This window comes from Condylura cristata, unplaced genomic scaffold (assembly GCF_000260355.1).
Source record: "Condylura cristata isolate star-nosed mole 26May11 unplaced genomic scaffold, ConCri1.0 scaffold00017, whole genome shotgun sequence".
NCBI classification, from domain to species: domain Eukaryota; kingdom Metazoa; phylum Chordata; class Mammalia; order Eulipotyphla; family Talpidae; genus Condylura; species Condylura cristata.
Genome location: NW_004567118.1, coordinates 16,553,052 through 16,574,846, shown reverse-complemented (window position 1 = coordinate 16,574,846; position 21,795 = coordinate 16,553,052). Strand labels below are relative to the sequence as shown.

General features: G+C 44.8%; 2 protein-coding genes across 2 annotated transcripts; one reads left to right on the top strand and one right to left on the bottom strand.

The window, feature by feature from the left end:
- Window positions 1-5,020: 5,020 nt before the first annotated feature.
- LOC101636517 (C-C motif chemokine 3-like 1) lies at window positions 5,021-6,257 on the top strand. The gene is made up of 3 exons (XM_004684472.1): window positions 5,021-5,096; window positions 5,681-5,795; window positions 6,167-6,257. Exons 1-3 carry the CDS (start codon window positions 5,021-5,023, stop codon window positions 6,255-6,257), a joined length of 282 nt encoding a protein of 93 aa, XP_004684529.1.
- A 13,771-nt stretch (window positions 6,258-20,028) lies between these two features.
- Window positions 20,029-21,329, bottom strand: LOC101636288 (C-C motif chemokine 3). Its single transcript, XM_004684471.2, has 3 exons — window positions 21,224-21,329; window positions 20,508-20,622; window positions 20,029-20,119 (listed from the first exon to the last, which is right to left on the bottom strand). The coding sequence occupies exons 1-3, from the start codon at window positions 21,297-21,299 to the stop codon at window positions 20,029-20,031; spliced, it is 282 nt and encodes a 93-aa protein (XP_004684528.1). The 5' UTR covers window positions 21,300-21,329.
- Window positions 21,330-21,795: the final 466 nt, after the last annotated feature.

Genomic DNA, 21,795 nt, shown 5'->3' with positions numbered 1-21,795 from the left:
TGTATTTTCATTTTCATTCAGATGATCTTTGTCATCAGGACATGTTTGTATTGTCTCATCCAGAGCCAGAGGGAGTAACATCTGAAACAGGCAGAAGAAATGACATTCAGGGAATCGAGGAGGCCTGAAAACAGAGGGCCTGGTGAGTGTCAAATATCTCCATGACACAGGGCAGGTAAGGGGGTCTTTGTTGGTAGAAGCCATGACAAGACTTGGGTACTTGCAGTTGATTCCTCTTCCTTGGGTTCAAGACATTACCCCTTTTCTTTACAGAGAGACCTATGGCATCAGATGAAAACTGGGAGTGAGTGGAGGAGAAAATTTTAATCATAGTGTTGGTGTTAGGCTGTGAGATGAATAACGTAGGAGCTGTCAACAGCCTTTGGTTGGCACAGGAATTCAGAATCTCAGGGAGAATAGCACCACTTCTCCGTTGATTGGTGACAGGTCTGAAGGAATTATTCCTGCAGTTCACTGAGGGTGTTTTGAAGACATCATTTTCCTAGTTAGTAGGTAAGCAGGAGTTGGTATCACCTCAGACCTGTTTCTCTACATATAAGGTCAGTAGCTGATGTTATTTCACAACTTTTCTAAGCTAACAAGTGCGATATGACTATGACACCACAGCAGTCCAAGTTGTAAATAATTCGGATGCTCTGGGTGGGAAGGTTCACTTCTATGATGACTTCCTCTGTCACAAACCAGCGCTGGCCTGATCTGAAGGCCGGATTCATTTGGGGGTGACAACTGGCGCTATCTATCCATGGCTCTTCCAAAGTTTAGGACTCAAAGTGGGATGGTCCTGGAGAGCAAGGTGAAAGCAGGATGACCTTTTATGATCTAGCCACAAAATTCCTATCATTGGCTAAAGTAGTGACAAACCTGCCCAGATTCAAGGACGTAGATCCTTCTTCTACATGAGAGTCAGGTCTTAAAACTGCTACAATATCATTCTACTTGTAAATAATTGTATTTTTTCTTATTATTAACAAATTACCACAAACCATTTCTTCTTTATTTTGAATTTCCACCTTGGTCTTATTTTCAGTCTCTAGCTACCTCTTCAGGGAATATAGTTATTGGAACAGTTGGCCCTTGTTTTGCCTCTTAGTCTACAGAGACATTTCTCAGTGAAAAACAGGCTTCTATAAATTGCCAAAGGTGGCACTCATTGGGAGAAGCAGGGGACCCTGCCCCTTGACGCAGCCTAGAAACCACCTGGGCCTGGCTTTCATCTTGTTAATACTGAATTAGGCCTTTATTTCCCAAACAAAAGATGGGTTCTAGCCCTCCTTTACCTCTTGGGCCCAGAGAGTAGAGTAGATTAAACTCCTTGGGGATTAGTCCAGAACATTTTGAAAACATCTGTGATGTTTGTTACTTTGGTTTAGATATCTTTCCAGAGCATTGAGAAACAAGTCTAAAAAGAAGAAAGGACAAGGATGGAGAGAATCTTGCGGTACAGAAGAGACTGGTGAGCTGAGATGCGGTGAGAAGATGGACAAAGGCAACCATGGTGCGTACAAAGGAGAGTGGGCAGAGCCAGGGCAGGGCTGGGCACTTGCTGCCTTCACCCTTCTGGTTTCCAACCCAAGGGCCTTCCCCTCTACTGGCAGCTACAGACTGGGGGTAACTGGAGGCTGGGGGTGTGGAGTGGGGTCATTACATGGTGTCATGTTATGAGTTGCACATGCAGGATGCCTGGGTTACACGGAGATTCAGGCTCTACGAGACTAGATCCATTCATTGCTCACTTGTTAGGGTTGATTGTGTGGAAATGTTTTGAACAGTGATAGGAGGTGACAGTCTGTTAGTGTTAAAGCTGTGAGTTCATGGAGAGCTCTACAAAGTAATTCCTACCTCCAAGCAGATCTGATGTTTTGCTACAGCTGTTCTGACCACATAGGGCTGTTCCCCAGTGGCATCTCGGGTGCAATGTACATACCTCCACCACACCTTCATTGAAAAGGCCCATGACATCATGTCAAGGAGTATGCTTTAAGGAAATGATTAACCATGGAGGGAGAGGTTAGGAATAATTGTCAGTGGGGCATTAAGCCTAGCTGGTTCCTTCTATCAAGAGCAGAGCTATTTATGAACCACATTGTTCCCTTTCTCTTCCTCAGAGCAGACTTTTCACCAGTGATTTGACTGCACAGATGACAAATGTGATGTTGCCACACAGCTAATATCTTGAGCCATGTGTCTGATCTAGACCCAGGGGGCAGGATGGAATTGGGAGGCCTGGGCTACAGCCATGGCAAGAGTGACAGGTCGACGTTCTAATCACTATTTTATTCATCAAACATTCACAGGACTCTGTGGTCTGCCATCACTGCATCTCACCAGAGGGATGGACATGAGCGTGCAGTGGCCATGGGGCGTCTACACAGAGCAGAAGCCTTAAATGCTCTTATTTTTTGGCACAAAAAGTCCACAGCTAGGGTGATAATCTTGTGGAAATAACCTAATTTGTAGAGAAAGACTTGTGCAGATAGTTAAGAACAAATGTTGGCTCTAGTCATATGTGCTATTGTACAATAGTGCATGCTGTTATCACTCACTAGGTTGGTGTTGACTATACTAGGCAACTCCTAAAAATACTGGAATGGTTCTGAAAAGTATACAAAATGAAGTATATATCATGATGACAATAATGCTCTGACACACAGTAAAAAGAAAGAAAAAACAAATAAGAAAACTTGCCCATTTTTCTAGATAAGTAAGCCTAGGGAAAAATGCACTCGAAAGAAAACCAAATTGTTAATGGTGGGGAGGCATAGGTGATCATTTTTCTAACTGTAAGGTAGCTTTTAGCAGAAAAATTTTATTCAGATTATGCTTCAGAATTCATATATGGCACAATAAGATAGGAAAGATACAGAGGAAAACCTCCACATCCTCATTTGTGCTTGCCTTGCTGCCTACCCAGCTTCCAAAAATGAAATAAGTTTTTTTTTGTTTTTAAAGTTTTTTTTTTTTTATCTATACATACAGAACTGGGGTACAGGCCAGAGATGTAGGGACGGTGAGAGCATTCACCAGAGACAGAGCGGGGAGCAGTACAGGCAGATCGGCCAAGTACACTGCTGAGGGGAGCAGCGGGCGGGTCAGGAGAGGTCTGCCGGCCATGTGGGTCACCCCCAGGGCTGGGGATCGAACTGAAGCGGCTGTGGCTGGCTTGCGGTGCTGTGCTTTAACCCACTGTGCCACCTGGGAGGGACTGAACTAAGTTTTATTTTTATCTTGTGCATTTTTAAAATTAGCTTTTACTACTTTTGGGGATGACCTGCAGATCATGTTACAAATTATGTTAAAAAATTTTTATTAAAACTCTAATAACATTGCTCTTCTTTTGCTCCTATGCAGAGACTCCCTCCTTTGTCTGTGGATGAGACTTTGTGAAGATGTGACGCGTGAGCAGTAGCAAGTGTTCTGTAACCATGAGGTGACAAGCCCAAGGAAGAAAAGCCAACAAAACGGCAGGAGAATGTTTTAAGAAGATGGAGTCCTTGCTGACATCATTGAATAGGTTTGCTTCTGTCACACAAACCCTGGGTATGCCCATCTGTACAATAAGGAAAAGGAAATGTTTAGGATTTCTTTGAGTAAGGACTCCCTTTTTAAATCATTTACTCAGTTTGAAAGGACTCATTGTTATAAGAGTTGAGTACACTATCATTTAGTTGTAAGTTATCTTTGGACTGTTGCAAATAAACTATGACAAAAACTGTTCTGCATAAAATTTTCCTGCATAAAACTGTCCATAGGACAGATCCATGGCAGAGCATTTTGCTGGTGAAAAGAGTAACATTTTCAGGCTCATCGTTCATATCAACACCCAGTTAGCTCAGGCAACTCAGGGACGACTGCTTTGCGTCACTCAGCCCACCACTAGTGATGTCATTGCTAGGAATGTCTGGGGCACCATGTATGGCAAAGGCCCCTAGGAGTCCCCTCTACCAGAGTCATGCTGTGGACCGGCCCTCATGGTTATTATGACTGCTCAGCAACAGCCATCAGCGACTTTGAGGAAACAGGTTTCTTACTCGTAGGTGTTCTGTGAGTACACGACACATCCACAGCCACACAGCAGAGTTTAGGGAAAGAGAGAGGGGAGAACCCTGGGGTTTTTTCCTCACTGGGATTGAGGGCTTATCACGGTTTTGCAGGCTTGCCATTTATTGATAATTTAAAACTTCAGAGCAGAAATAAAAACAGGGGAAGAACCAAACAGGGTCACCCAGATGGTCAGTTACCTAGGTCAGCCAGGACTCCCGAAAGGGCAGCTTCATGGGGGAGGGGGCCGCCTTCTACACGAGCTTTGTAGCTGGCAGTGATTTATTCTAGATGGGCATCTTTGAAACCAGTGCCTCAGTCATCCAAATTTAATATCTGGGATTTATATTACAATCAAAAAAGGTAATTATCAGGCACTTACACTCATTGTAATATCCACTTATTCACTATAATATTATACTGATTACAGAGACTGATGAGAGAGCTGATGTCTGAAGAGCAGCCTCAGTCTTACTCCTTCTGTCGCTGAGGCTCCCCCTTTGCTGCTGTCTCCATCCAGGGTGCTAGTTGTGCTCCTCCAGGCACCACAGCCTCCTCCTCTGTCCTGTCTAAGCCACTGGCCCATGTGGGTCAGGTATCAGAAGTGGCGAAATGCTCTCTGTGGAGATCTGGTCTTGTGAGAAGGCGCCTGCGAACTTGGTCTCGGGGTCACACTGGCATCTCACCTCCTCTCATTGCGGAAACCATTTCCCCATAAAGTAAGCAACTTGCAAGTAGCCTGACCAGTTGTGGCAACCCAAAGCTCTCCTGTTTTATGCAACTCACAGCATGACACCAACACCATAAAAACGCCCCCCACTCCAGGTTCCTATCTTCTCATACCCAACACACTTATAAAGAGAAAGTATTTCCTGGACCCCAGAAGGAAGTGGAAGCTACGTGACTTCAAGTCCCAGCTCTGCTTGGCCCTGCTTGAGCCTGCACTCCGCTACCTGGCATCATGGAGGTCCCTGCTGCTGCCCTTGCTTTCCTGCTCCTCACCGTGGCCCTCTCTTCTCAGCCCTGCTCCACCTCATGTGAGTCTGGTCACTCTTATTTTCTGTTTGCTCTGTCCCCTAGTCTTTAATCAGGCTGTGGACCATAATGCCAAAGTCTTGAGTCTGAGTGCCTCTAAGCAGCCAACTTCAGAATAACTTACTGAGAATTTTCCCTCCCAAGAGGTTTTAGCAATCCTGTACTGCTCTGGGAGGGAGGGCGGGAGTAAGTCCTGTCCTATGCATGGGGAAGGGAGGCCCAACTAGGATTTTGACCATAGGTAGAATCTGTGTCCGAGTCTATCCATCTGCTTTCCAGTGGAGTGGCCTGGGCTCTCATCGTGAATTCCAGATAGAACTCCCCAGGAAGAGAGAGAGAGAGGGAAAAAAAAAAATTTGCTCAGAACATGAAACTGCCCATGGAGAAACATGGAGACACCAAACCAAGACAGAGAATGAGAAACAAAAAAAGACATAGAAATAAAAATAGCCATGAAAGTAGAAATGCTAGTGTCCATCCTGGGTCTCATCCCCATACACCTGAGCCGTGCCGCTGACCTTTGGGGAGAGCTTGCTGGCTTTTTCTCCTGAACAACCACTTAGGCTCTTTCTGCCCTTTCTCTCAGTTGGTGCCAACATCCCGACCGCCTGCTGCTTCTCCTATAGATCCCGGCGGATTCCGCTCAAATTCATAGTGGACTATTATAAGACCAGCAGCCTCTGCTCCAAGCCCAGTGTCATGTAAGAGCCAATTTTCCTGCCCGTGCTTGGGAGAAAGCCTGGGAGATCTGGGGTGAGGGGCCCCTTTTTTGAAGACTCAGGCTTCTAAGACTCTACAGAGTACAACACGTCATGGGAGACTCCCCTGATGAGACTGGGGCCTTCAGAGAGCCCTGGAGGACCTGCCCTGGGCAGTAACGGGAGAGTTACTGCAGGAAGCTGGCTTTCTGAAGGGAGCCCCAGAAGAGATGCAGGGAAGCTTCGTGAACCCTAAAGTTAAGAAACATTTTATGATTGAGTGGGTAGGCCGTGAGGTGTCTGGGACAGAGCAGGAGGAGGGGTCACAGTGGGCCGGGATTACTCTGTGTGTAACCCTCCTCTCCTCTCCACAGCTTTCAGACCAAAAGAGGCCGGCAGGTGTGTGCCGACCCCAAGGAGTACTGGGTCCAGGGATACATCTCCCACCTGGAGCTGAATGCCTGAGTTACCTGTCAGCTGCAAGGGAGGACTGGAGAGCAGGCCCTGAGCCTGGGCAGAGTGACCCTGGAACCTTGGAAGTCACCTCGCCTGTAGGTCACCCTCCCACCCCGTCACTCTCTGAGGACCTCCTTAACTTCCATTGTAGTTTATCTATCTTGTTTAACATTTGTCATTTATTTCTGTGGTTAAACTATGACAATATTTCTCTGGCATCTTATGACAAGCTCTTCACTATCCAATATGTGGATCAGTAAGTGTGATTAGCTCTCTCTCTCTCAGCAGAAGTTGAGACAGATTCATATATATATCAAACAACAATTGGCTATTGAATGGTTTAACCCAGCACTGCACTCAAAACTCTGAAGGCACTTACATAAAATAGGTAAACCAGCATGTTCCTTGTGCTGATGCTATTGATTTTGTCTCCAAGTGATCAGAACCACAGCTTGAGAGGAAAGTTGGGAGAGAGCAGGGACATGTGAAAAGGGAGCAGAAACCACGAGAAAGGGCCCAAGCACAGCGAACCCAGATGCTTCTCTGGAGATTGTTTCCTGGAATGTTGAAATGGACACATGATTTTGGAACCAGATCATAATCGAGGGGGTCTAGGATCCTTTCCTACCAAAGTGAATACGAAGGCAATGGCAATGGCAATGCACGGGTCCGTGTTTCTGCAGACATCCGCATTGAGAGGGACGGTGGGCACTTGCTGAGGGCTGGCCGAGCACTGGGTCTGTGCTTACATGAGCGGCCATCTGGCAAACCTTGCCCGCATTCCAGTGAGGACCCCTGCCTGGCCGTTGGCTGAGGACCTTGGTCAGCCTCTCTGCTGTTCTTTAGCCTCTGAGAAAGTGTTCTCCAGAGTCATAATTGAGGTGTGATTTGGGTGTCAGCATTAGCAAATGAAAATACAGGATGGGTCCTGTATTTTGTCAATCTTGTATCTTACCTGACACCCCTGCTTGAGGTGACCAGCTCTGGTAGAGGCTGTTTTCTGTTGGAACTTGGTGCCTGAGGATTGGTGGACATGTAAAACAGTGATTTTCAACCTTGAATTCACTTCAGAATCACATCAGGGGAGCTTTTAAAAATGCCAGTGCCGGGATATTACCTCCAAACTGTGTGATTTAACTGGAGCTTGGACATCAGTAATTTTAAACTCCTGAGGTCACGCTAATGCAGTTAGCTGGAGCACCATGTTGGGGAGCAGGCACAGGCAATTTTGGGCCAGGGATGGGGTTTCAGAGGCTGTACTGCTCCCTGCAAGTCTTCTGGCTTGTTTTCAGTTGATTCCATTCGATGGCTAGTTAGAGGCAGGAGTCCAATCAGATGCTGCTGTCTCTTCTGAACTGGCTTGGGGCTGCTGCTGTCGCCATGCAGTCGGTCTGCACGCTGCTCATCCCTCTTGCCACACCCTCCCCTGCTTTGCCCTCTTCCACATTGCCCTCTGCTGAGGAAAAAGTGCTGCAGGCCGAGAGGTCATGCCAGGAGTGTCCTGCCTCTGACAGCATCTACACTGCTCCTCTGCAAAGAACATTATTGTTCATTTTGTCCAAAGCTAAATATTTGAAAGGAGGGTGTCCATGGAGGGGATGGAGCAGGTTGTTTATGGATTCCTACTTTTTTCCCTCCTAGTTAAACACTTCAGCTTGTACTCACATTAACCTGGAGTGGCAATTTCTGCTTTTCCACCCCTGCAAACTCCAGCTCCCTGGTGCTCAGTCAGCTTGGTTTGCAGTTGCAAGCAATGAGCGTCAGGGAACAAGGGCCTTTCTTAAGCCAGCTCCTTGTTCCTTCTCTGCTATCAGACCAGCCAATTTCCAAGTTAAGTGTTTCTCTTTTTTAATGGACCTTACTAATTTAGCATTTTCCTTGAGCTGCCATCTTGGCAGGCAGATGGCCTTAGTAGGAATATGTTACAGGCCATGGGGGCTACCAGTCGTTGTGCTAGAGTTTTCTTGCTGACCTCCAAGCCAGTCCCTACTCTCAGTCAGTTATATTTTTGGGGCTTGCTATTTACATACAGCACTGCCATCTATACCAGTTAGGGCGTTTCTGCTTGCATTTTCCTATTTATTGCCTTGCTGGGAGATACCCAGGGCCTCATCTGTTGGTGAAGGACAGCCTTCCTGAGTGCTTTCTCAGCCAGGTGCCTCACCCAGCAGAAAAACTGATTTGATATGACTTAACCAGTAAAGGGAATTTGTTAATTCATGTAACTGTAGCTTCAAATTGCTTAGGCAAAGCTTGAGTCAGTGACCCTTAAGAATCACCCAAAACCATGTTTCTTTCTGAATTTCTCAACTCCATTTAATTTGAGAACATTATCCAATTAGAGAATGAGTCGTTTTGTTTGCAGACACCTGCAGTTCTTATAAGTTACCCTCTTGACTCGCCTACACTGGGCTTCTGGAGAAGTACTGACCTCTCCTCCATGAAGGTAGAGCCTCGAGGCTGATTTCTCTCCTTCCTTTTCTCATGTACACATATATAATGTATACATACCTACACACACACACACACACACACATTTCTGTTGACTCGCCTGAGCCAAACTGAGGCAACACAGAGAAAAGACTGTTGGGGGCAGCTGCAGTTCCACCATCTTGTGAGTGTCCTACTGGTCAGGAGACTCTGTGGTAGGTAGCTGGGCTTGAGCCTTCTTCCCTCAGAGGTTGAGGACTCAGATGTCCCTTGTCTGGGAAAGACTGTGTGTGTGTTGATTGTGTCGGCATGGTTACTAAAAGTACCTGTTGGTCTCTCAAAACTCTCGTGCCAGCAATAAGAGAGCCACTGCTTGGAGGGTGCCTCTTGGGATGGCCCTAGGGCTACTTTCCAGACAGGCAAAGGGTATGATGCTGCCTGCACGTCACCTGTACATTCCTACAGCTGGCGCAGGCCTGGGTGTGTTCTAAGAGCACGCCTTTTCTTAGAGTGCTCAGGCTAGCAGAGGTCCAGGTGTGCTGTCAGCAGAGCGAGCTGGGAGCAGAGGTGAAAGATGCTGGACAAGAGTGGACTATCATGCATCAGGGAACCACGAAGAGAGAGGACATACAATCTCTACCTCAGCTAAGAAACACACACATCACCCAGTAGGCGTGGGGGCCTTCCATACGAAACAGAGAAGTAGAGATAACAAACAGAAGGAGTAGGGAATGATTTTATGGGCAGTTAAGAGAACTTTTTTCTACTCCACATCATATGCATAGACTACTCTTCCCATCAGGCCAGAGTTTTGAAAAGGTATTCGGAATCAGGCTGAAGCCTCATTATATCCTGTAGGGTAAATGATGTTAGGCTTTTATGCTGCTGGCCTCTGTGACTAACCCCTGCAGCTTGAATGCAGGAGGCGCTTGGGAGCGTGGGCCTGGGGCACGCATGCTTGATGGAAGACACCTGGAGTGTGGTGTGGGCATGCGTAAGTGGGCACAGCTGAGCCTGGAGGCAGGCGCTGTAAGGGCAGCGTCACAGAGACAACGGTTGCACTGAGAACAGCCATGAGCAGACAAGCTGCGATGGCTGCGACAGGGAGAGCCACATGATGACACCTGAGCGAGCCCTACGAGAAAAAGTAAAGACTTGCCAGGGGCTTGAGGCCTACCAGCCATCCTCCTCTTGCCCCTTGCTGACCCCCTGCCTGCCCACCCTGTGCCTGGTTATCACACAACAATTGGAGTATGAAAAGCATGAAAGGCTGAAAAAGGGGGTGAGGGCTCCGGGACTCTCCTTTACCCATTTTCCCCAGGTGAGTAGAGAACCTGCCCCGGGCCTTGTCTATCGACACATCCCAACTCCTTTCAGCCTGTTTTGCACTGGTGGTGAGTGTGGTGGGTGGGAAGAAAGATGAAACCAACTTGAGAATTGGAGTTTAAACGGAAAGAATTTTTTTAAAGATTTATTTATGCATACAAGAACTGGGGTACAGGTCAGAGGTGCGGAGAATGAGAGGACACTGTTGAAGGGATCAGTGGGTGGGACAGGCGAGGTCTGTTGTACCGCGTGGGTCAGCTCCCTGGCTAGGGATCAAACTTGTGCTGCAGTGGCTGTGGACAGCTTCCTAGTGCTGTGCTTTCACCCATTGTGCCACCAGGGAGGGCCCTAAACTGAAAGAATTTTTTTTTTGCAAAAGTTTATTTTTACATCATTTTGTACATTTTTTTTTACCATCTCAATTGTAATCCCCGCAGGTTTCCCATCATCAAGTCACCCGTGTGCCATCACCATAATCCCGTGCACTTCCCTCCCCACCCCACCCCCATTTTTGGTCCCATTCCCCACTCCACCTCCGCAAAATGTCTCTGGTATATGGTTGTTCATTATTTTTGGTATTTTCTCGCCTGGTCCATTATACTCCTGCTATGAGTGAAACCATCAGGTATTTTTCTTTCTCTTTCTGGCTTATCTCACTAAGCATGATCTTTTCCAGCTCCATCCAAGTTGCTGCAAAAGACATGTGTTTCTCTTTTTTGGCTGCTGAGTAATATTCCATTGTGTATATATATATATATATATATATGTACCACATCTTTTTTATCCAGTCATCTACTTTTGGGCATTTGGGCTACTTCCATTAAAATGAAAGAATTTTTATAACTGAATGTGACTAGAAAATTAAGGGATCTCTCTGAGATATTGAAGTGGAACAAATGATGGTTTGGAAGTTTCACATTTTCTGTTTATACTCAGTGAGGGTCAGGGTAGGATAGACGGTATAGGTAACAAACTCTTACCGACTTAAAAGTTTCTCATGGGCACAATATCTGATGTTGGTTAGATCTTGGTTTTAAAATTATAGTGTGTACCCAAACCACCTGCATTTTAAAATGGATTCCTGAGCCCACCCACAAGACTGACTCTGTTCACCTGGGATATGGCTCACATGTTAGCTGTTCCAGGGAACTCCAGTGATGCTGCTGCTGCTGCTGCTGAGCTATGAACTATACTTTATATAGTATTGACACCAGAGAAACGATGCTCCATGTGATGACTCATAAATCCAGGCTGCTTCCATCCTGTAGCTATAGAATCTGGAATGAGAAAGAAGATAGTCATACTTCTAGGCATACTGCTTGTAACTGTCCTGCCTCAGAAGTGACTCACATGACTTCTGTAGTCCATCGATAAGAATTAGTCATGGGAGCTCAACTCAGCTGCAAGGCAGGGAAACACATGTACTATTTAGTAAGCACTAATATCTCAGCCCCTTACTTTGGAACCAGAGCTTAACCAATGAAGGCTCAAACATTGTGAACTTGTAGTCCATGAGAAGCTTTTACCTTTGCTTCTCTCCTTTCCCCAATTATTACAAGATGAATGTCAACTTTTTCGACCTAAGGTTTTCATGCATTAGTCATACTGTCCAGATGTAAACTAAATCCTGGCTAATTGGATAATATCTTGCACAGGTTAACTGCATGGTTTATTGCAGTGATGAGTGGAAGTATTTTGAGATCAAAATGGAAAGGGATGATAAATGTTGCAAGGAGGAACCCTGTGGTATGTGTGTGTGTGTATGTAGAAGGAAAGAAAGGGAGCAATACCATGATATGATGGGTAACATGTCATCAATAAACATTCCTAGAGTTCTGTGAGCCAGACTGAAATCTAAATATCTCATTCCCTCAACAGTAGATCCAGAGCTTGAGCAAGAGGTTCAAATATATGGAATATCAACTTGAAGTGGTTCAATTATCATTTCACAGTTGGAATGTGTTGTGGGAGGATGAGATGAGAACAAGGAAAGTTATGTGCGGTTTTTATGGCAGGCCCCAAGTTCTTAAAATCTTGTCTTTTGAATAAAAAAATCACACTCACACTCACAAAAATCAGATGGCAATGAATGGAAAATTAAAATGTAGTCCTCCTCCTTTTTTTTTTTTTTAAAGATTTATTTATTTGTGCATACAGAACTGGGGTACAAGCCAGAGGTGCAGGGTCAGTGAGAGGATTCACCAGAGACAGAGTGGGGAGCAGAACAGGCCGACTGATGAAGTACACTGCTGAGGGGATCCGTGGATGGCCTAGGAGAGGTCTGCCCCGCCATGTGGTCACCTCTGGAGCAAGCAGGGATCGAACTCATGCTGAAGTGGCTTTAGCTTCTCAGTGCTCTGCTTTAACCCGCTGTACCACCAGGGAGGGCCTAGTCCTCCATTTTTTAAGATCATATTTGCCAGAGGAAATCACATTGAGATGTATCAAATCAAATGTCCTTCTTAGGTTTACATAAATATATGTGGTTTTGAACCAAAGCAAATACTATTATTCTATGAAGTTCTATAAAAACTATGTAGTGATAGTGTTAAATCACAAAAATTCGACTGAGTTAATTTTAACAATTTGGTTGGCTTTATTAAAGAATAAATCGGACAGCATCCCGTGAGGCAAGTGCAGAGAACTCTTTAAAAATGTACAGAATGAGAGGTTTTCTAGCTATAAAGAGGGCAAGATAAAGAAGAAGGAAAATACTCCAGACTTAGGCTGGCAACAACTCATGGAGAATGGGGAAAATGTCTTGCTGCAGATTTCATCTTTCTTTGGGAACAGAAACACTTGCTTCACTGATGCAGCCAGAAAATTCCAGTGACCAGGAAAGATGCCATTGCTAAGGGGGGGGTCAGATCTGGTCAGGTTGGGTGTTCAGTTTTGGTGAGCTTAGCACAAGGATCTCCATCTTGGGGTTGCCATTTTCTTTTTGACGTTAGATAGTTTAGTTGTAGATACACATACAGAAGGTGTATTCTATATATAGTTTATATCAAATAACACTGAGACCTTTTCATCTCAGTATATTTTGATCTACTTCATCCTTTCCAGTGGTTTCATATCACGTGACTCTGCTATGATGCTTTCAACTGCCCCTTTTTTGGTGATTTGTTTCTCTTTGGTTGCTTTTGCAAACAGGGATGCAAATAGCCTGAGTGTGCCTATGTCTTAAAGTGTTTCCTGAAATAGATTCTTAGAAGTATGTATATTTTAAAATTTGCTAGAAATGACATCATTGCTCTTCAGAAACCCTGGCTAACAAAACCCCACTAGGTAGGGCTTATCAAAAAAGTCATACAAGTTTGCATTTTTTTTTTTAAGTTTGCATTTTTTTTAAGTGCATTAGGGTCACCCTCTTAAAATTTACAGCTGGCCCTGGTTCAGTCTAACTTTCTTATAATGATAATAATAAATAATCTAGGCCAGGAGTCAGCAAAGTTTTTCTGTAAAATACCAGATAGAGTTTTGGGGCTTTTCAGGTGTCAGATTTCAGTTGCAACTGTTCAACTCTGCCCTTGTGGCAGGAAAGTAGCCCCTTGGGATAGTATAGAATAAGCATGTATATGGTTCTCTCCCAGCAAAATTTTATTTGCAAAAATAGGCATTGTGCTGGGTTGCCAGCCCTGATGACGATCCCATATAAATAATTCATGGAAAGGGAAGTTTTGATGCATATATTGGCTGATTGTTGTTTCTTGTTTCTATTTGTGATGTTAGTCACTGATTTTTGTGGAGCAGGGATTCTAGGAAAATATGGAGGTAGTTCGTCCATTATCAGATACACCTTCCTAAGACAAGAGTAGTAACTCCTTACTGACCAATTCAGTAGTTTTTGGTCTTTGATCTGCATGATCATTTGGGAGTTTGGCAAAAGGTCAGATCCCCCTAATCCCTGAGTATTTTAAACAAATATCCAGGTGGCTCTGGGATGCTGGCACAGGCTTGCATTTGTTATAGTATTTGTTGACTGTGTGACTGAGTTTTTACTGAGTCAACATGGCTATCAAATAGGGCTATTAACAGTACTTAATCATTGATGACATTGTTAGGATTTTAAAGACAATGCATAATTATTAAGAAAACTTGATTTATGAGAAAATAAACCTAATCACATGAATATATATCAAGAATGAATTTATCTAGTGCATATACATTATATACTATGTGCATAATAGTTTGTTATAATTATGAAATAATTATTTTATAAGGAATATGTTTTGTAGGGAAGCATAAATCTGCCACTCCAAAATACGGCTTTTGGGCTAAAGGCTAATTTTATGGGAAGAGTTCTGAATCTGACCTCCCTTTCTCTCCCTTCCCCCAAAATTCCCTTGTCTTGATTCTGCTATCTGAGATGGCATTTGAAGCCATGTGAGTGAGTTAGCTGTGACTTTTTCTCTTATCAGTCTTTCTGATACTTGTTCAAATATTTGCCAGTCCGGAAGAACCCAGAGGGTTATGGGAATGATTTCTTTTGTGATCTGATGACAGATACCAGTATTATTATCATAGCCTTTCTGCTGACATCCCTCCCTTCAGAATTTCCTACTCTCTGTCCCCTACCATTTTCCCAACCAGATCCTGACTTTGTCCCAAAACCAAACCAGTAAGAGTCATCACAATTTTAAGGCTGGTCTGCTTTAAAAAAACCAAACAAACCCAAAGCTCCATTATTTTACACAGCCTGACACAGAAATGCTAAGTAGCATTCTATTTTGTTGACTAATGATTTTAGAACAATTTACCTTGTAAAAGCCACTTACCATTTACTGAATATGTGTCAACCACTGTGTGATGGTGGGGTTGAGTGGGGGTGGTAGTAAAGAGTGTTGTGGGCTCTCTGAGTAAATAGTCAAGAACATGTGGAGATACATCCTCAAAATAAAATCGTTTAATAAATTAAAAATTACATACAGAAGAGTTCAGTGTACGCTGCTTGGCCACCATACCAGCTCACAGTCGAGGTAGCTTTGGGGTTGAAGGAACATCCTTCAGGTCCTTACTCCCTAATTTGCCCAGGGGTACTACTGGCTTCTTATTACATTCAGGTCACTCAGGGATTTAGGCCCAAGGTCAATGATGAACTGGCACCAGGACTCAGAGGAGTCAGTACAGATCTGCTGGTCTCTGCAGCTTGGAAGCGGTGAAAATGGTCAGAGATATAAAAATCGATGGATCAACAGGGGGATTCCTGGTCCCATATTGCTTCTTTCCAGGCCCCTCTGCCTTGGAAAGTGCAGAGTCTGCCCTCTTTCTCAGGATTATTTCTCCAACCTCAGATCCCTATATGTTTCCTCAATGATGTGGGGGTCTTCACATGGGTCTCCCCAATTATTCCCTCCATTATTGTTCCTTTGCTTGAGTCAGCTCCTTCCTGGCTCCCAGGCTGCTGTCAGCATGGAAAACATCCCTCTGTCCTGTTGCCAGGTAGCACCTCAAAGCTCCCCCTCCCCACCTTCCAGGTATATAGACTAGAAAGCTAAAATTTCTTTGGAAAGAAATGTCCCTTGAGCTAGCTGACAGGTCAGGGAATTTGAAAGTCCTTTGGGGGAAGTCTTATATTGCACTTGGGTGGCTCTGTCCACAGGACTTAAGTCTTGTCTGACCCAAGCCAGAGAGTGGGGGGGGGGGGGGCAACAGCAATGGCAAGAGGAGGAGGCTCATGAGAGAAGGCCTGGTACAGAGGCCGTGATGAGGACAACATCAGGGCCCAAGAGCAAGATGGAGTGGTGGCATTTGCCGGTGCCTGCCTCTTGCTGGGTCCAAGCTGGGTCCCCTTCACATAACAGGTAGGGGATAATGGAAAGATAGAATTCGGGGTAATGAGAGGAAGTTTTTAAACATAGTGGTACTTTGTTGACTTGTATATGCAAAAGTGGTCTTGGGTAACCACAGGGCTCAGGGTATTTGCAAGAATAGTTCAAGCGCACATTTGATGGGGATGTTTATAGGGAAGTGGTTTCCACAGTGAGAGAAGGTGAGATGTTGTGTCACCCCAGGACCACACTTTGCTGGCTCCTTTTCATGGAGCCCATCTATAGTCATCATTTCCCCTAGCGGAACATAACCTTCCAGTTTCTTCCAGTTTTTAACCACAGAGGTGTGTGTGCATTGGCATCTCCACTGAGGACACAGGCTCCCCCTTCCCTGTAGAAAATGAGCAAAGGTTCATGTAACACCAGGAGGTGCTGGCAGCCTTCCTGGGACCCCCATGAAAGGGAGATCAGGAAGAGAGAAAAATAGAAGCTGTGGGGCATCACACATCTGGCCTTGCCTGGAAATTGGAGCCACCTGTGTGGCTTTAGGCTCTGAGCCCAAGTTTTGCTTATTCAAACCTCACTGATTTATATTTGATTTTCGTCTTGAAATTACTGGTTGTCCTGATAGAGATCCTCTGTGTAGTAACAGCCCCTGAGAGGTATGGGAGTGGCTGAACTGAAAAAGCAGGAATTTGGTGATGATCCTAGAATGAAAGCAGTTAAACTTTGATTGGGCACTTGCTAGACCCCATCTCTAAGGGGAGAGGGAGGCTTAGAATTTGCATTTCTGACATGTTCAGGCACTTCCCTTTTGACAATTGTTTTCATGTGGTAGTTTCTCTGCTGGACAAACCATGGTTTTGCATATCTTGTGCTAAGGCCTTGTGCTAAATAGCAAGGTTCAATATCAAGAAATTTGATAGGAAATATTCTGGAATTTAATAGCTACTTTTTTGCATCAGTAACAAAGGGCCTGTAAGAAGGAGTTTAGAAATGGGCTCATCTGAACAGATGGTGGGAATTTTATGGGACTACATCTAAGAGCAGAAAGCATGCATTGTACATAAAGGAAGAATGATGTAAAAAATACATATAAGAAAAAGAGAAAAGAAAAGAAATGGGCTAATCTGAACCCAGAAATGGAAAGAAAAAAATCAGCTTTGCTAAAACAGGTTTGTCTAATCTGCTGACTGAGAGCCAATGATTTGGAGACTCAGAGCACTGTGAATGTGGAAGTTTCATCTCCAAACTCTAGTCAGTTAGGTAGGAGAGACTTAATAGGAGAGAAGCCTGGGGCCAATGGCGGCACCAAGTCCTCCTCGTCAGCTTCTCCTGGCATTTATCTTTCTTACCTACAGTGAACAATTAGTTTCTTTTGGGGGTGCAGGGAGGAAGTACCTGGGGCTGAGCATCAATATTCATCACTCCTGCACCTCCTAGAGCTAACTCAGCAGGGGCTGAAACAGAAGCAAAGGACTCCCCTCAGTTACTGATATGGGGCAATTTATTCCCAGGCCTGTGATGTGAAGCACACATTCACATGCCCAGTTAAAATGCAGAATATAAAGCTGGACTGGACAAGTTTCCTGTTTCTTGTTGTTTAGCCTGTGGCATTGACCAGAGCAAAGAGATCAGAAGCATGCAATCAGAACAGTGTTCTGTTGCCAGAGAAACCAGCAGACCTGCCTCAGATGACCTGCGATTGCTCAACACCTAAAGTGAATCTCAGCTCTGAACGCTCATGTCAGGAAGTAGGCAGTTCCCAGAAGGGGCTCCCTTCTCAGACGAGTCCATGGGGATGTTCCCCAGGGAACAGAGCCAGGAGTAACCAGAGAGGGTGACCCCAAATCAGGGACCCCAGTCAAATCTAGGACATGTCCTGTCTGCCGAACCACATGGTGGCCATGGTCCCCCTCCCCTCTTGGGAAGTGTATTTATTCATTCAAACCACTTGTGTTTAGGGGAAATTGGCATGGCTAACCTTGTTTGGGTTGCTGGACCATGAGAAACAATTCAGTGCAACTGAGCAGGTTTTGTTTGTCCCAAGGTGCTGGAAGTCAATGGAAAAGACAGGATGACACTTTCCCTGCTTCTTTGGGGGCAAAGACTGCCCACCCCATTCTCCTGATAGTACCTTAGTGGTGGCGATGATAGTGGCAAGGGAAGGTCTGTGTGTGTGTGTGTGTGTGTGTGTTATGTGTTATAAAAGCCTTGGGTAAAGGCCTTGTTGGCTGCATTGTCCTCATAAAATAAAAGCCATCAAGATGTGGGTCATGCTGAGCTGTCTTGCCTGTAGCAGCTCAAAAACCTTCACCAGCCAGTGCTTCCAATATCATTTGTGAAAGGATGGGGTCCATGAGACTGGAGAAGGAAGTTCATTAAAAACTAAATAAAAAATTTAAAGTACAAAAATGAAGATGTGCCCCTTTCTAAAAAATTTCCATATTCTCTAAGGAGCAACAGTTAACTTTTTATATGTATCCAAATATTTGCCTTGTGATGTGTGTGTGTGTATTTAAAAATAAAAAGAACAATCATTCTATGCAGTTTGTAGCATACTTGTAGAATATGTATGTATTACTATAGAATTTATCCAGTTTACAGACTGCAGCATATTCCATTCATGAGTATCTCAATCCTCTACTGATTTAATCCTTTACTGGTAGTCGTTTTTATTTGCTTGCTATTTAGAAACCCTGTTGCAAGGATTACCCTTGTGGATACAGACTCCTGTCCTTCAATAGTGTTGCTATAAAATATATTCCTAGAAATAGAATCAGGTAAATGGGACCTAAGTCAAACAGAATGTAATTTTAGTGTTTAATAGCAAGTGTTTAATCATACTCTATATTAGTTTGATCACTATAATTTTTAACTAACTGTGGATGCAAAAATCCGATTACTTTCTAAAAAATGAAATAATCAAGATTCACAAAAATTAATAATACATGTTTGTTTTCACATGAGTCTTCTGAATTTCTCCTTCTGCAAAAAGAACTGTAGTTCAGTGTACATTTCAGGTAGTATAACTGTAACTCAGGCAATGCATCTGTTAACCCAGCCCATACAGTAAAGGTACACCAGAACCCTGCTCCATATTAGCTGCTTGTCTTGTCCTTCTGTAGTGTTAGTCGTGAGTTTGTGGAGTGTGGACTCAGGGAGATGATGTGCAATATACTGTTAGCACATGCAGGTCTGCACTGCATTTGGAAAGAATGGTGGATCCTATTGACGAATTCATTGCTTCTTAGCTGTGAATGTGTATGTGAAAGACATGATGAGCTTGGTAGGAATATCAATTCCCAGATCCAAAACTAAAGATTCTTATGTGAGTAGCTTATACAATCATTGCTACTGATTTGAATACAATTGGATAGTGTTTTGGGAAATAACTTAGCCAGTGGTTAAGAACATAATCTGTAGCTATATCAAAGAGTGAGTGTGGAAATCACTGGTACCATTTCCCTGTTGTGTGGTCTTGACCAAGATGCTTGGCTTCTCTGATCCCCAGTTTACTCTTCTGTCAGAGGAGGATATTAATAGGACCTACCCAGAATTACTCCATTGATAAGATTAAGTGGATAATGCATAGAAAAGCACTTAACCTAGAGTAATCCTCAATATGTTAGTAACTGTTCTTCCTAAAGGTATCCATTCAAATACTGAATTTTCCTAGAACTGTATATGTTAGTTTGATTTATAAAATATTCATAACTTCAGGGTTCAGAGCCGAGGCTCCTGTGCAGAAGCTGCCCCTCCATCTCTCCCAATTTCCTTCCATGTCACATCTTGCTGCTTTTCCCCTGTCTTCCCTTTTCAACCAGTGATTCTGATTCCCCCCCCCCCCAAACAAAACCAAACTCAATTCTGGTTTGCTTTTTAAAAGAGATCTTTATTGTTTTTCCATGCTGAATACAACCCTGAGTAGAAGCAACAGTAGACATTTGTCAGTTTGGTGGCTTTAGAACCATGTCTGCTTAGACCAAGCTAATGCCAGTCACTCAATAGTCACCACTCACAGTGAGTGAAGGGGGAGGGGTGGTGAAATGTCTCAGAACAAACACAACATAATATGACAGTGAAAATAAATTACAAAAATTAAATAGTATAAATAAGTTGAGATTTAAGAAGATCCCATCCCAGCAAGTGGCTGTTCAGCGACAGCCATTCCACAGGAGAGGTAGCTATCAAGGCTCAGGACCTGCTGCAGTTGCCCACTGAGGTCACTGGGTTTCTCAAAGCTTCCAGGCCACTCAGGCATTCAGCTCCTCATCCATGGTATACTTCTGCACCCAGTCCTCACTGGGGTTGGCACAGATCTCCAGTTTCTTTTTTGTTTGGAAGCTGTGGAGAAGGACAGAAGGATCACACATAGATCCAGCAGGGAATTCTGGGTGTGCTGTAATCACCCCCACCCCACTTCACTCTGTTCTGAGCAGCTCAGAGCCTGCTTGCTTTCTCAGGTACCCTCTGCCTACCTCATGACTCAGAGGCATCCTCAAAGGACCTGCTGTTCTCTCCTTCCCCTCTACCTTCAGGACCAGCCCCCATCCCACTCCCCACTAGCCCCTGAATGGGTCACATCAGAGGCCAGGATCCTGCATACTTGATAAGCCTTGGTGGGTTGGACCTTTCCAGAATGGTGACCCTGGCCTGTCCATGTCCTTGGCTGCTGTCCCCCCATCAGACCCTCCCTCTGTCCCCAGAGGTGGGTGGAAAGACTGGCACTTACATGACACCAGGCTTGGAGCAGAGGCCGCTGGTGTCAAAATAGGCCACTATAAGATTGCGTGGAATCTGCCGATTGGTATAGGAGAAGCAGCACGAGGTTGGGGTGTTGGCACCAACTGTAGAGGAAGAGACAGAGTGGCCTGAGTTACAGGTTGGCAGAAAAGGCAAGGTCTGAGATGTGCCCCCCCCAGAGCTGATGGTGTGAGGAAGACATCCTTACTCAGGAGATGAGCTCATTGGAAGGCACAGGGCATTTTTGCCTAGAAATAGCCCTTTCTCTGCTCTTGTTTCTGGCTCACTCTCTCTCTGAGAGAGCATCCAGGCATCCAAGAAGACTGTTCTCTTACATCACCCCCCTGTAGGAAAGGAAGCCTTACCGGGCAGAAGAGCAACCTTGGAAACCTTGGACAGTTCTCCTAAGTGAGCTGACAGAAAGAGCTCTGGGGGACCCAGGGTGTTAGTGGGAGTGACCAGACTTGGAGTTTGCCTCCTTTAAACTCATTTGTTTAGGTGCATATTTTGTGCTTCCTAAAAATTCGGTTGTAACTCCCTTACCCCATTCTGACTGTAATCTGAAGGCAAAGGATAACTCCAGCCCCTTTATAGTGGTGAAAAGTCAAGGAGAAATAAAAGAGAAAGGCCAAGGCATTTGGGACTCAGGTAAATAGGAAAAGCTGCTGAGGTCTGACCGAGGCCACACCAACAACATAGACTTACACGGTGCTGAGAAGACCTGGCTGCAGAGGGCCATGGTGCAGAGCAGGATGGCAAGGGCAGACCCGGGGACCTTCATGATGCTGTCAGTGGAGTACGGGCTCAGGTGTTGTAGAGAGAAGCTGGGCTGAGTCTGTGTTGCTGCTGGTGGTGTGCTGGAGTGAGAGCCATCTCCCCTGCTCTATATAGGCAGCCCTGATGGATGGGGAAATGGAATCTGGGGGTGAGGAGGGAAATTCTTAAGCATAATGGTACTGTCATGCTGAGTGTTGCACAACTCAGGGTCTCAGGCAACCACAGGGGCTGAGGATATCCAAGAATAGCTTCTCTGAGCTCTAAGTTTCAACCCACAACTCATGACTTATTCTGGCTTTTTGTGAGGAAATGGTTTCCCCTGTGAGAAGTAGAGGGGCGTGTGTATGACCCAGGCTATTCTTAGGCAGCCTCTTCTCATAAGAACTGATCTATACATGAACTGTGCAGCCCACTCGTTTCCACCCTGTGGGAATGCTTCACAGCTGCTCTATCCCTGTGGCTCAGGCCGTCCTGAGTGCAAGGAGTTGAGTGTAAGAATC

Bases quoted from the DNA above. Each gene is read 5' to 3' on its own strand.
- LOC101636517 (XM_004684472.1), top strand. From the start codon at position 5,021: ATGGAGGTCCCTGCTGCTGCCCTTGCTTTCCTGCTCCTCACCGTGGCC. The intron at 5,097-5,680 runs GTGAGTCTGGTC...CCTTTCTCTCAG, and splicing joins TCAGCCCTGCTCCACCTCAT to TTGGTGCCAACATCCCGACC. The intron at 5,796-6,166 runs GTAAGAGCCAAT...TCCTCTCCACAG, and splicing joins TGCTCCAAGCCCAGTGTCAT to CTTTCAGACCAAAAGAGGCC.
- LOC101636288 (XM_004684471.2), bottom strand. From the start codon at position 21,299: ATGAAGGTCCCCGGGTCTGCCCTTGCCATCCTGCTCTGCACCATGGCC. The intron at 20,623-21,223 runs GTAAGTCTATGT...CTTCCTCTACAG, and splicing joins CCAGGTCTTCTCAGCACCGT to TTGGTGCCAACACCCCAACC. The intron at 20,120-20,507 runs GTAAGTGCCAGT...CCTTCTCCACAG, and splicing joins TGCTCCAAGCCTGGTGTCAT to CTTCCAAACAAAAAAGAAAC.